This window comes from Epargyreus clarus, unplaced genomic scaffold (assembly GCF_041222505.1).
Source record: "Epargyreus clarus isolate Ecla_fem2 unplaced genomic scaffold, WU_Ecla_fem_2.2 ptg000024l, whole genome shotgun sequence".
Lineage (NCBI taxonomy): Eukaryota > Metazoa > Arthropoda > Insecta > Lepidoptera > Hesperiidae > Epargyreus > Epargyreus clarus.
In genome coordinates, this window is record NW_027332231.1 from 9,757,364 (window position 1) to 9,770,987 (window position 13,624).

Here is a 13,624-nt window from a genome sequence, read left to right on the forward strand (position 1 = left end):
ATATTAAAAAAAAAGAATTTAAACCATGAACGAACCACTTTCACAAACGAATGTGAAAATTGGGCCATGTTGAAAACTAAACCATATCAGCTCGTCAGCGAATCTCTCTTGTTGGAACTGTATCAGCTGGTTGTACTAAATATGAAATTGCCCTTTACTAGCCCTTCAGTAATGCAAATACATCTTTCAATAATTTACTAATCATTCTAAGAGAGAAGTTATTATTTTAATATTATTATTTAGCGAAATAGAGTTAGTGGTAAGGAAATAAAGGTGGATTAAAATGCTGGAGCAGTTCAATTTATTATATTGTTACAATTTATTAACTTCGAGTATTTTACACAACAGTTAGGTATAGAACATAAAATACCTTTGGTACTGCGTCGTGGAGGTGGTAGTAGTAATTGCACATTTTTTCTAACTACATTTATATGTACAAAAAATATTTAAATACAAAACTGACTTGCACGCCATCACTACATTAGAAAGGTAACAATATTGGATTTGACAAGATATAATTATCTTTGTAATTTGCGATCAATAATCAAAATTAAAAATGGTAATTAGGAAAAATTATTTTATAACCAGTTTAAAATCATTATTACTCTGCGTTTTTTCTTGTCTTCAACAGTTTAATATGGTCTTACACACTTCTATTAAATGAGATTTCTGTAAAATTAACTACAAATTCGAACAAATGACTGTTGTTAACAGAATAAATTTAATAAAAACAAATTACACGAACATATGCAAATAATAAATTAAATAAAATATCACAGAAATTATCAAACGCTTATTCTATCCTATCGTATAATTATAATTGATAGGCACATAAAAATATAAGAGTATTGCATTTACCAAATAAATACATAGACGTTGATTATATTTGTGTCCGTTATTAGTTAAAACCAAATAGTTACTGAATAATATTCACGAAATGCTCCAAAACGGAATAATTCACATGTGAGGAAAATGCATTTAATAAAAGTAAATGAATTCACTCAATTATTTACAATAAGATTTTGAACTGATTATTTATTAAACGACAACAAACAATAAACGAGTGCTCAATTATTATTCCAAAACAGGAAAATAAAGGGCCAACCACCAAAATCAGCATTATGCGGGTTGCAGACCAAGAGCTAAGCTAAGTTAGTTTAGCTTAGCTCGCATAGCTGACGCAGTTTTCCATACTTATGTGCAGACCGCAAACTATGCGAACTAAGCTATGTGAGCTAACTAAAATATGCGAAGCTAAGTTAGTTGTGTATGCCGATGCGCAGCTACACGAGCTAAGCTAAGCCCCTCCCGCTACCCCGCACGTCCGTCTAATTGAACTACGCAACACTGACTGAGCTTTGGCTTAGCTGTTGGTGTGCACGCTATTTATTTCTAGCTTAGCTTAGCCTAGCTTGCTTGGCATAGCTTAGTTTAGCCTTGGCATAGCTTAGTTTTCGGTCTGCAACCGGCTTTATATATTCATTAATAGTATCTAGCAGTTCACTTTACACTACCATAAATTAATAATTGATTTAGAAAATTATTTCTAAATGACATCAACAAAAAAGGAAGAAAAACATATTCATTTTTAAATACTGTAACTGTAGATAAACACAGAGAAAACAGTGTTTACAACATAATAAATACCAAATTTATTTAAATATGTGACGTAAATAATGCATAAAATAATAATAGATATTGCGCCTCCACACTTCTGCAATAATAATTTAACATTACTGAAACAACATTAACATCTTATACAAAAAGTCAAAAGATTATATTTACAAAGCGCTATCAAAATTATCCACTCGTAGCAAACTATTTACATTTCATAAAATAAGAATACAGGTAGATTTTTGTGCCCAAAATCTATGTTTAGTGCTGGTTGTCACACAATTAGTTTTAATTAAAATATTATGATTATTATATCGTAACTAAGTTTTATTTTAATTCCGTTGCCTAAACCTTTTGTTTTCACCTCAACAACTTTGAACTTGAAACTATAAACATTAAGGAAACAATAAATGATATTTTATAACCTTAACAAATAAATTAGCTTAGCGTATTGTAAAATGGCATTTGTAAATATATCCTTAGTTTTTTGAGAAAACTGAATATGGTCCTGAGTAATGGCAAGATATAAATAGGCGCAATGGCGTTAATGCCACTTCGGATAAATTGTATTGTATTTTATTGCAATTTCAAAAGTAGATACACATAATAATAAAAAATATATTAATTTACACAATTGGTATTGCTATTAATCCATAATTAAAGTCAAATAAAATTCTATGCGATAGCTTGCTCGCGTGACAATTTTTTTCATTATAATTTCTTATTACAAAAGCACGGCAAGATTATTTATCTTGTCACGCGGGTATGCCATTCCTGTTGGTCCTTTAAAAAGCATTAAATTTTAATAATATAGTGCAACTGACGTAAAACGGTAGTATCTCCAAAGAGATGCCTACATAAACTACTATACAATAAATTCCAACCTCCCAAAGAAATACTAATTGATTATTTATAATTATAAATATCATCCCTACAATTATTAATACTTTAGTCGATTACAAAATTTTATAGAAAAGTATTCGTTATTTTTATACGAAATTTGCTTTATATGGCGCTCACGTGTATGTATATTATAGCAGAAAATATCAGGTCACGTTAAAATTTTCTGACAAAAGAAAGAGCGATATACATTAAAAGAAAGCTTCTTATTTCATTTTCAATAACGTGTCTATCTTTTCGGGTATAAATTTTAAACGTGACCAGATATACTTCTCTACAGAATATCTACAAGATTGCTTGACGTAGATATAACTTTAAAACAATATTTCTTAACCTAAATTGTGTATTAAGGTATATTATTGCTTGAAACTATTTTTACTAGTTTATTTTTCACATGTACATTTTATTTTCATTCGTAATAAAGTCTCATATAGATTAGGCAACAAAATGTGTCCATGTTATCCCAAAGATGTAACGAAAAGGATTTTTATTTTAATGGAAAGTTATATTTGGTTTGGATTTAAAATCATAATATTATTACACTGTCACTCGATGAACAATTCTGAAAAAATAATATAAAAAGTAAATCGCTATATAATTACTCGAATCACAGGTCGCACAAATGAGTACAATATTATTGATTTATATAATGGCATTAAGTTGTCTTCGCAATATATGAAATAAACAAAATATTCATCGATAGATACTTTCCAGTGTCACTTTTATAAATTATGTATACTTGATAATTATTATAGGGCTATTCGGTTAATATCGGAGTTTGAGTAAACACGTATGATTGTCATTGCAGACTAAATTGGCCATGTATTTTACAACTGACAACATCATACACGTAGATAATTCTCATAGTAATATGCTAGTTCCAGTAAAGTCAAGCATGAGCATTGTATAGCGATAATATTGAGTTCTCAAACTCGACTGATTGGTTAACATAAATATACGTATTTCAGTGAAAATTGGTGGAAGTTGGGCTGGAGAAATATGGCTTCAAGTGACTGAAGTAAATTTTCCCATATAGTGTACATTTTGATGCATAATTATAAAACGCCATTTAAGAAATATTATACTATGTTCGAACGTTCGAAGCAATCATCCAGTCTCACTAGTTCCATCTGGCTATCGTTATTCTTATCATATTACAGAGGGTAAGAATATTTCTTATTTTAAAAAGTTAATGTCATATTTTACAACACAAATTGATGAATACATATGTACAAATTTGACGAATGCGCCGAAAATGCGTTTGTTTGTGAAATGCTTGCGAGCCGCACGTATGGATTATGTACTGCGTACTAAGTTCCATGTACGAATCGCTCGTGTGTCACGCATGATCCGCGCTACTACAGTTACATACAGATACAGGTATTTACTGAACTGCATGTTCGCAATCTCCTTGCGCGGATCGCGAGTATTGTGCGAGTCGGAGGTGTTTCGTAGATAAAGAGGTCTCGAATAAGACGCAGTAACTCAGTAACTGTTCGAGCTGTGCATTTGTGGTGTATTCGTTAGATTTGTACCCACCCTTAGCATGCTTAATACAGGTATAATAATAATAATTAATATGAAACAATAAATACTACAACGTCGTTTGAATTACAATTATTAAGTTAAAAATTATATTAAAGCACGAAACTTAACATTCATCTTCCCACCCTTTGCGCTTATATTCGCTTATTTTTAGACAATGAACATCTTTATATTAATGGTAGATTATACTTTATACGTACGAGATCCATGGATTATATAACTAATGTTTAAGTGGCAAACTCGAATGATGACAATTCGCTTATAACTAATATCTATGCACTTCCGTTTGCTTTCGATATACATAAAATGCATGAATATTTTTAATGTATATTAAAAAGAGCATCGGCCATGAAAGAGGGAGAACGTTCAAAAGCTATGTATAGATGGCGCCAGCACTTTATGAGCCAAAAATATTTTAGTACATATGTGTGTTGGCTCGATCAGCGGTATAAATTGGCATCCGCACTCCCCGTCATCAATGCGTTCAACGAATGATTTGTAAATATATACACATATATAAATTACAATGAGAACTTATTTTCACGTAAAAAGTAGCAAAAAGTTCAGACACATTGACATTACACATAATATATTATGGTTAGATCTGCAGTATTCGAATTCGTTTGAAATTGCAGCGACAAGTATCTGCATAAATTCACCCTTTCAGCACTCACAATTTCAGAGTGAACTAGTAATTTGGCGCATCTTCATGCAGGCAGAACGTATCGATAGCAAACGGGACCGCAGTCGCTACGTTGGTCAACCTCACGCGTTATCAAACCCCTGGAAGTCCCCGGGCCAGTTCTCGCGTCTCGCGGCCCGGTCCGAGCCGGTACACGCGAAGAACGCGTCCCCTTCAAACGGGTCGACCTCCCGCGTGAAGATGTTTACGGACTCCGACTTTTTGATGTCGCGGTGGGGTTGCGGCTTGGGTCGGAGGGGTGGGACGTCCTCGTCCTCCTCCGCGATGGAGGCGGTCCGCGGGCGCGCGGTGAAGTCGTCCTCGAACATGGAGCGCGGCGACAGCGAGTCGGAGTCGAACCGGAACCGCGTCGCCGGGGAGTCGCCGTCGCGCGCGCGCGCCGAGCTGCCCGACAGCGGGGACGCCGTCGTCTCCTCCGGCTCGAATGCGAACCTGGACATTTATTTGATTTGTTTTGAAAATATTTGACTATATTAATGAAATTCTCTTTTATATAATATTTAATGTATTTGCTGTAATTTGAACGTATCTATTTCCTATGTAATTTGAACGTTAATTGTTGTTCTTTTTAAGGTACACAAAAAAACAACTTAATGTGTTAACATTAAGTTGTTTTTTTCGTGTGATTTTACATGTAAGTTGTGAATAAATACATAAATTTATTTATTTAAAGTTTATTGCATCATCTCTAAAAAGAAATGTACAAAAGGGCAAACGTAACGCCTGATGGCATTTTCTACCAGTCCACCCTGGGTGGATGTAGAGAATTTGCAGCAGGTGTTATAAAGAAACAAAAGAAAAAAGTAAAAAAGAAAAATTGCAGAACATTTCAAATATTAACTTTGTATAGTCTGCGTAAAACTGCTAGTCCGCTCTAAATATAGAAATAAATTGCGTCGCCATAGCAAATTGTATGACCACACCCGCTCGCAACAACTTCAGAGCGGACTAGCAGTTTGGCGAAGACTATATTAGTAATATGATAATATACTATGTTTTATCGGCGACTTCTTTGATATTGGCAATAAACATACTTATTCGATAGTTAGTCTGTATGGAAATATTTGCATTGTTGCCTTGCTTTTCTATTTGTATGACTATTTGTATAATATTCAAATATAAAATTTATCTCATACTCCATCCAGCGTTTGGGTTTAATTTAAGCATTCGATTTGCCAAAAGTTTATTTAGTTGGCACATTTAAAATTCCCTAAGTGTTACAAACATTCATTTACTAGCTCAAAAGTCAATTACCTCGTCCCTTCTAAGCAGGTGTAGGGTGCCCGCTTTTTGGTGTTGGGCGTGGGCGTGTCTTGGAAATCATTGTCAAACGGCGACGCGTGTTCCCGCGGCGAGAAATCATTCGAAAACCTATAGTCCCTCGGCCTCGGTCGCGGCTCTTCTCTCCGCCTACGTCTCGGATCCCGGGAATCTCGGATGGAGTCACGAGAATCCCTAATAGAATCGCGACCGGAGTCACGAGAGTCCCTGCCCGAGTCTCGACCGGAATCCCGCGTGTCTCGGGAGTCTCGGCCCGAGTCGCGAATCTCTCGTTCTCTGGAGTCTCGGGAATCCCGCGAGTCCCGGGAGTCCCGGTCGGGGTCTCGCCGCGAGCCCGTCGCCGAGCGGCGCCCCGGCCAGCCGAGTGTTGATCCGTATCTGGAAAGGTTTAGAGAATTGTATGTAGCAGTATGGTACGCGACCTCGCAATTGGGTGGTCAAGGTTCTAATTCATAGGCACGTACCTCGGGTTTTTCAAAGATTTATTCGTATTAAAAATAATTAACACTTAATACTGCAGTATAATATGGCAAGGAAACAAAAATGAACTACGCAAAAAAAGTTTTAAAAGGTGTGTGAAATCTACCAGTTCGCATTTGATCAGCGCGGTGGGCTATGACCTCTCACTCGGACAAGATAACCATATGTAGTAGCGCACAATAATATGACTCAATAAAGTAATGTTAAAAATACGGACAGATTAGTAAAATATTAACCTTCTTTCACTAGGATCTTCGCTTTTTCGCATTTCATTCCGACGCCTCGATTCTCGCCAGCCTAATGAACCGTAATTTCTCTCTGAAATAAAGAAACAATGTTATTTTATTTTTCTTGTTGAGTTTCATATATTTATAATTATTTACAAAATGTTCAATCAACATACCGTCTCTTCGCCACCGTTGTTCTGACCACCTATCTCTTGGCGACGACCTGCCTGAGCCGCAACCATCACTGTAACTGTTAAATAACATAATATGCAATAATTACACTATATGTTAAATATACACATATACTTTTAGGCGTCTCAAAACGTTCCCTGCCTAAACATAGTAAAAATATATATATTTTCACTTAGACAGTTGGACTGTTTCCAACCTTTTTAAAAGTATCCTAGTCCGCGAAAATGGAAACTTACACATTTACTGAAATTACTTTACAATTTACTTACATTGATTTCGTTTAACGCCATTTATTATAAAAATAAATAAAAAAAATATTTGGAAAAAAAGTGTAGTTGGCTGGTTTTACGAATTAAAGTATCGATAAGTGTATTACTAGAACAAACCAAAAACTAGAGTAAAGTTTGATAAGAAGACGAAATGTTGATAGGCAAAGAATGCTATTAGTCTACAAGTTTACGACATGTCAAAAAATAAAACGAATCCCTTTAAACTTACTCTTCATCCTCATCATACGAGTGCCTCGGTTTCCGATGCCGCTCCTTATCCCTATATTCCTTCGTTCGCTCCCTGCTTCTCGAGTCCCGGTAATTCCTCTCGCGGCTGTACGTCCTGTCTCTATCCCACGCGTCCTTATTCCTATCTCTACTCCTCCGGTCCCTCCGGTCTCTATGGTCCCTGTGGTCCCTCTCCTTGCTGACGTCACGCCGGTCCCGCCCGCTGCCGGAGTCCCTCCGGTCTCTGGCCGACTCCCTCCCGTCTCTACTAAGATCTCGTTCCCTAATATCTCTTTTGTCCCTAATTTTCTCTTTCTCCCGCCCACTTCCAGAGTCGAGACATTCTCTTGATCCTGATGAGTTGTGCCTGAAAATTTTCAAAACAGTTTATGATATTTTTCATCACTTTTGCAGTTAATTGTTTCACAATTATATTTGGACAAAACCTTTTCAGTTAATCTAGGATCAAAAAATTGGGTCTTAATTATTATTGTTATTATGATATAATAAAACAATGAGGCTGGTAAGAATGCGGCGTGTCATCACTGCGACTGGTATACAAGGCATTTAACTGAAAAAGTACTTATAGGGGAAAAAAAATCTTGTGGGGCGCATTTCATTGGTAGAGAATATATCTATAAAAACGGAAATATGAGCGTAAAAATAGAATCTTCAGCTTTACCTGGAGTCCCTGTCACGGTGGTGTGAGGGCGGGCGGGGTAGCCGCGGCACCGGCCGGGGCTCCTCGTCCCACGGAGACGCGTCACGGGACGACGATGACGTCACTACTGGAATATATTTATAAGATCACTACTGCATAATTACTCAAGACAAAATGGTTAAGAGCAGTTTTATCGGGAGGTACGGCAGTGCCTACACAAAGTCGAGCCGACAAACCAGAAAAAACAAATTTTATTTTTCGTAGCGAAAAAACGGAAGCCTTATAAGATCACTCGTGTGTTACAGTTTATGTGTGTACAATGATATATTCATACAGAGCTAATTTATATTAAAAATAATCATTCATCATAGGTTTTAACAGCGAAGGAAAATATTCCGAAAAACTATACAAATAAGTGTTCTGAGAGTTCATACGAATAAGGGAAGTATAATAATCTGCATTAATCTAGTATGGGACTAGGATGTCGGACTTTTTTCAAAATAACGACGGATGTAGTATTCTTAATTAAAAACCTTCACACATATCTATGAATCTACATTTACAAATATTTTATACATAAAAATGGTCTTTTACCCATGGGTCTCCGCCGCCTAGCGTGCGGCTCAGATTCCCTGGAGTCCGAGGAGTAGGGCGAAGCGCCCGCGCCGCCGAGCACGGCCCAGCGGCCCGCGCCCACGCCCACGCCCGGGCCCAGCCCCACGCCCATGCCCACGCTCTCCACCACGCTCGGTATGACCACACACTTCTCTGTAATCATAGTAATGTTATGTTTTTACTACACACACCTGTAAATTTAGAGGAACATTAAGAAAAAGTAATTTATTTTTAATTGTTTTTTTTTAACTCACGGACATTATTATTTTCTAAATTGTTACTCTCTTATGAATATGAATGATGATAGATAACGACGTATTTCATTCCTCAAACATAAATTATACCCTGATAAATCGCGGTGTAAGAGTCAGATGAACGTATGTACAAAAAATAAAAAATGGTTTCTTTTTCACAAAACGGTCCACAATGTAGTCTTTTATGAAATGGCAAAACGACATATCGCTATATTTAATATTTTTATTTCAACTACTGTATATTATCTCTATTAATAATCTGGTAAAGTGGCGTTGAAGTGGCGAATTTTCACACTATTTTTGTTCTCCTGTAAAATTGACAAAATGTAGATACGTTCATCTGACTCTTACACCGCGAAATGGTTGTTCACACTTTAAACTTTTAAGCGTTCCGGCGGCACCACCGAGAAACCTATTTCTTACTAATAACAGCAGTGTTCAGTGTTGCTGTCTTCTGCTTTGAAAGGTGGTATTAATTATAACTTTTTTATCTGTCGTCAATTTCAATAAAGTCTGTAAATCTAACATACCTTTGGTATCTGGAGAAGATCCACTGGGTACATCACTAATAGACCCGGTTGACAATCTCGTCGGCGGCTGCAGTTCTCTCACGGGAGGTAGTTCTATTGGCGTTTCTTTTATTTCTTCAATTTTCTTCTCTAATTCCTTCTCTTTCATGCACGGGCTTTTCCTGAACGCATCTTCCACATGCGTGAAAGAGAGCGAACTATTATCGATGCAGTCAAAGAAGTCAGAATTATCGAAACCGTCTGATTTCTCGTCGGATTTCTTGCGCTCCTTCGGTACTTCTGGTGGTAGGGATTCGAACTCGTCTGGTGGTTCTGTTATGGTTATTTCCCTTAAGGCTGCATACCTATCGTTTGTGTTCTCGTGTTTTTGCTCCGGTACGCCGTTGTCTCGCGGCGAAACGCTGCGTCTAGCTTTTTCTATTTGCAAATTCTTCATAACAGTCTTTACGTCTTCAATCTTAGCTTCTATTGGTTTAGGACTAACTGAGTTTCTGAACATGTTGAATGAGTCTAATGTTAATTCATCTAAAGTCTTCAGCGGGCTACGGGAGGGTTCCTTTACTTCGTCTTTGTCTTCTGTTTTTATTAGATTATCTATCATCGTCATTTCTTTATCCTCTGCGTCTAATTTTGTTTCACTATCAATAGGATCTAATATTGATTTTGCTTTTAATTCCTGTTCTTGTATTTCTCTGAATGCTGCATATCTGTCGTAGCTCGGATTAGCTTTTTTATCGAAGTCGTCAAAGTTCGCTACAAATGTTTCTGTCGAGTCTGTCGGTGCGAAATTGTCTTCGAATTGTGGTTTGAATTCAGTGGTAATGGGTAACGTGGGGACGGGTTTCGGTTCTGTTATTATCGGAGGCGTTGCTAGCGGCACTATTGGGACTGGCTTCTCCTTCTCAGTACGCATGGACGGATCTATGTGGATATGCTGTAAAAATTATAAATTAATTTATGAATTTGTAATGTGTGATTTTTCATCAGATAATCTTGCATAAGGTTTGGCTAATTTTGATTTCTTTCAAGATAATATGAGAGAATAAGATGGGCAGAAAATTTTGATTAATTATGTGCTCATCATAACGAGAATCATAATAATAGTTAAGCGTACATAATGATAAAATTAACTCTATATATTTGTCTTGTGGTATGTATGTTGTAGCTACAATATTATTAATAATAAGGAAATACTCACCGCCCTATCCGTATCAGCAGCTAAGTAAGACCGGAGGTACTCCGTGAGTTGAGGTAGAGTCATGGACGAAAGCGTCGCAACAGGTACTCGTAACCTGAAAATATTTTAAACATAACATAAGTAAACATTGTGTCTATGTTTTTTTCACAATAACGTACGAATATTGGCATGCATATAAGTTATTTATAGATATGTATAAAAGTAGGCACTATCATTTTTTGTTCGAAATTTTAAATGGGTTTGTATAGTGGACTTGTTTTATTGTTGAACGTCGACCAACGCAGTTATTTTGCATATTATGTAGAGAGGTGTGGTGACACACTATTGTTATATAGGTGTTTTGTGAAGTGGTAATCTGGGAAGTCAAATGAATCGTTAGTGTAGTGTCAGTGTGAAAATACATGCATTGACAATTTGAAATACTGTATAGTAAAGTAGTGTGTAGTGTGTGGTATTGTGTGTCGTGTCGTCAGATGTGTATCGTATGTTTTCTGTTTACGTGTTCGTATGTCGTATCGTGTGTCGTGTCGTATCGCGCGTCGCATCGTGTGTCGTGTCGTGTGCGGTGTGTGTGACCTGGCGGCGAGGTCGTCCATGTTGGCGGTGAGCAGCTGGCTGAGCGTGATGTCGAAGCGGCGCGCGGCGGGCAGCGGCGGCGGCGCGGGCGGCAGGTACTCGTCGTCGCTGCTGCCCGCCCCCGACGTCACCCCCGCCCCCGCACCACCCACCCCCGCCCCCACGCCCAGCAGCCGCGGCTTCGTGCTGCGGTCCGCCTGGAAATAACAAACGAATTCTATTTTAACTTCAAAAAGGAAGGGTCTGTAATTATAAGATTGTATATATGCATTGCATGTTTGTATGTGCACGATTAACTGAAACAACTGATGCGATTTGGATGGGGTTTTTTGTTATAATATAGAAATAATCGAACATTTTCCTTCTGATGTTAAGTGATCATTGCTACATATGGACATTTGGTGCATAATTCATATAGAACAGGAGTTCTACTTCAACCTGAATCTACTTAAAATCGTTACTACAGTCTGGTCGCCTTTTAAGGCGACCAGACTGTAGTAACTCTGCCTTACATTTGTGTAAGGCAGAGTTGAAAACACTAGGTCTTGCACACACTGTTGCAACACTGTGCACTATATTATACATTAAATTCGATGACCATTATTACAATAATAATAGTCCTACTATTATTATGAATTTAAAACCTTTCCTAACAGATTTTTTATAACAACCCTAAACAAATAAAAGTTACTCCATATATGTACCAGGTTTCTTGATAGAGACCACAATAGTTTTACGAAAGATTATTTTGACTAACCAAAGGCTCCTTCTTCCTCGCCGGTCTCGGCAGCGGCGGCCCGGTCTCCGAGTCCTCGGTCTCGTGGTCGTGGTCGTGCGGCGGTCTCGGGGGAGGCACGAGGGCGATGTCCCCTATCTTCTTGGGCGGCAAGGGCGGCGGGGGTGACGCGTTATCAGCGTTCAGCTTCGAGCTCGGCTGCGGTCTCTGCCGGATCGTGCTCGTGTCTGTGCCCTGGAAAGCAAGTTACGTAGTGGTAACTTCTCACCACCGCTGTAGGCATTTCTGTCGTACAACAATTGAGTACTGCGCTAATCGCTGTGTTGTGATTTAAAAACTTGGTACAATAGATACACAAGAGGGCATTTGACTTAATTCTCATGGGTAGAAGTACAACTGTGTTTTATTTGGAGTGGGTTACCTACGTCCATAAATTATAGCGATCATTTAACTTGGGCTTCTTTGGTCGCGCAGCCAATGTAATGACTGCACAAATGCTTAACCTATGACGTCAAATTAATAAATAAAACAAAACACTATATTTACCAATAATTTTAACGACAAATCTGGAATACAAAGGATGAGATTTCCACGAATTCTCATCCTTTCGTCACTTAAAATTCTCGTTTTTACAAAACGCTACATTCGTTGTCCGTAAGTTTTATTTTATCTTGAACTTTCAATTTTACGATTAACATACATTATACATATTTAACTTTCATACAACAACGCTAATTGATTTCATTGCATAAAGTCCGTATTAGTAGCTATTGATAATACGATGTTATTTTTAGGGTACATAAAATACTAGTGATGTGAAGGATTTCAAACTTGTCAAATCTATTTATAAATAGATCGAATTGGACAACATACCTGCCTCTGTAGTCTGGGCGACTTGGGCGCCGGCTCCGGAGGGAGGCTGACTTGCAACGGCCCGTTGAACACGCTCTTCCCATTCTCGAGGCTCGGCTCCGGCTTATCTTGGACCAAATCTCTCGTCAGCTTACTTTTAACGTCGTCGGTCCTCAGCAGACTCGGCTTCGGAAACTCCTGCATGCTAGTGAACGGGTCGTCCTTGAACGAGTCGGAGAAGGGGTCGGTATTGTCGAAGGGATCGGTCTCCGCGAACGGATCGGATGCGAAAAATCCACCCGAGAAAACCGCCCCGGCGGCGGGCTTCGCGATCGCGACCGAGCCGCCCGACTGCCGCGACAGCGACGTCAGCGTGGTCGCGGGACCGTACGCCTCGCTCCTCGCCTCGCCCGCGACCGGCAATATATCTGATAGGAGCGAATGCGTCGTCGGTACGAGGTCTTTGAGCACCTTCTTTGGTGGATTTTTGAGCTCCTGAAAGAAGAGTTTTTTGTCAACGTAAGGTTTACTCCGGCCGGTGCCGAGGGGGTCTAGTTCGGTGAATACGTCGTAAGTGATCGACGACGACGACGGCGCCCCCTGCGCGCTCACCTGCAACAGGCAGGACATTACAATTCTTGCGAAGAATTGCAACTCCGGGGAGGCCGGACGCCACGGAGGCCGGGACGCTCATGCAGGGCATGCTGGACGGCGGGGGCTCGGCCCCTTGGGGGCTACGTGCGCTTGTGCAAAATATTCGGAC

General features: G+C 38.7%; 1 protein-coding gene across 1 annotated transcript in view; it reads right to left on the reverse strand.

The window, feature by feature from the left end:
* Positions 1–1,469: 1,469 nt before the first annotated feature.
* The window catches only part of Dab (DAB adaptor protein), a 29,259-nt gene continuing 17,104 nt past the window's right edge, over positions 1,470–13,624 (reverse strand). Inside the window, exons 9-20 of the mRNA XM_073086638.1 lie at positions 12,883–13,473; positions 12,031–12,243; positions 11,274–11,470; positions 10,698–10,791; positions 9,500–10,433; positions 8,695–8,868; positions 8,122–8,227; positions 7,441–7,806; positions 6,927–7,000; positions 6,760–6,841; positions 6,017–6,421; positions 1,470–5,194 (exon numbers count right to left, since the gene is read on the reverse strand). Coding sequence (XP_072942739.1) covers positions 4,825–5,194; positions 6,017–6,421; positions 6,760–6,841; positions 6,927–7,000; positions 7,441–7,806; positions 8,122–8,227; positions 8,695–8,868; positions 9,500–10,433; positions 10,698–10,791; positions 11,274–11,470; positions 12,031–12,243; positions 12,883–13,473 — 3,606 coding nt within the window. The 3' untranslated portion in view covers positions 1,470–4,824. The remainder of the gene's footprint in view (positions 5,195–6,016; positions 6,422–6,759; positions 6,842–6,926; positions 7,001–7,440; positions 7,807–8,121; positions 8,228–8,694; positions 8,869–9,499; positions 10,434–10,697; positions 10,792–11,273; positions 11,471–12,030; positions 12,244–12,882; positions 13,474–13,624) is intronic.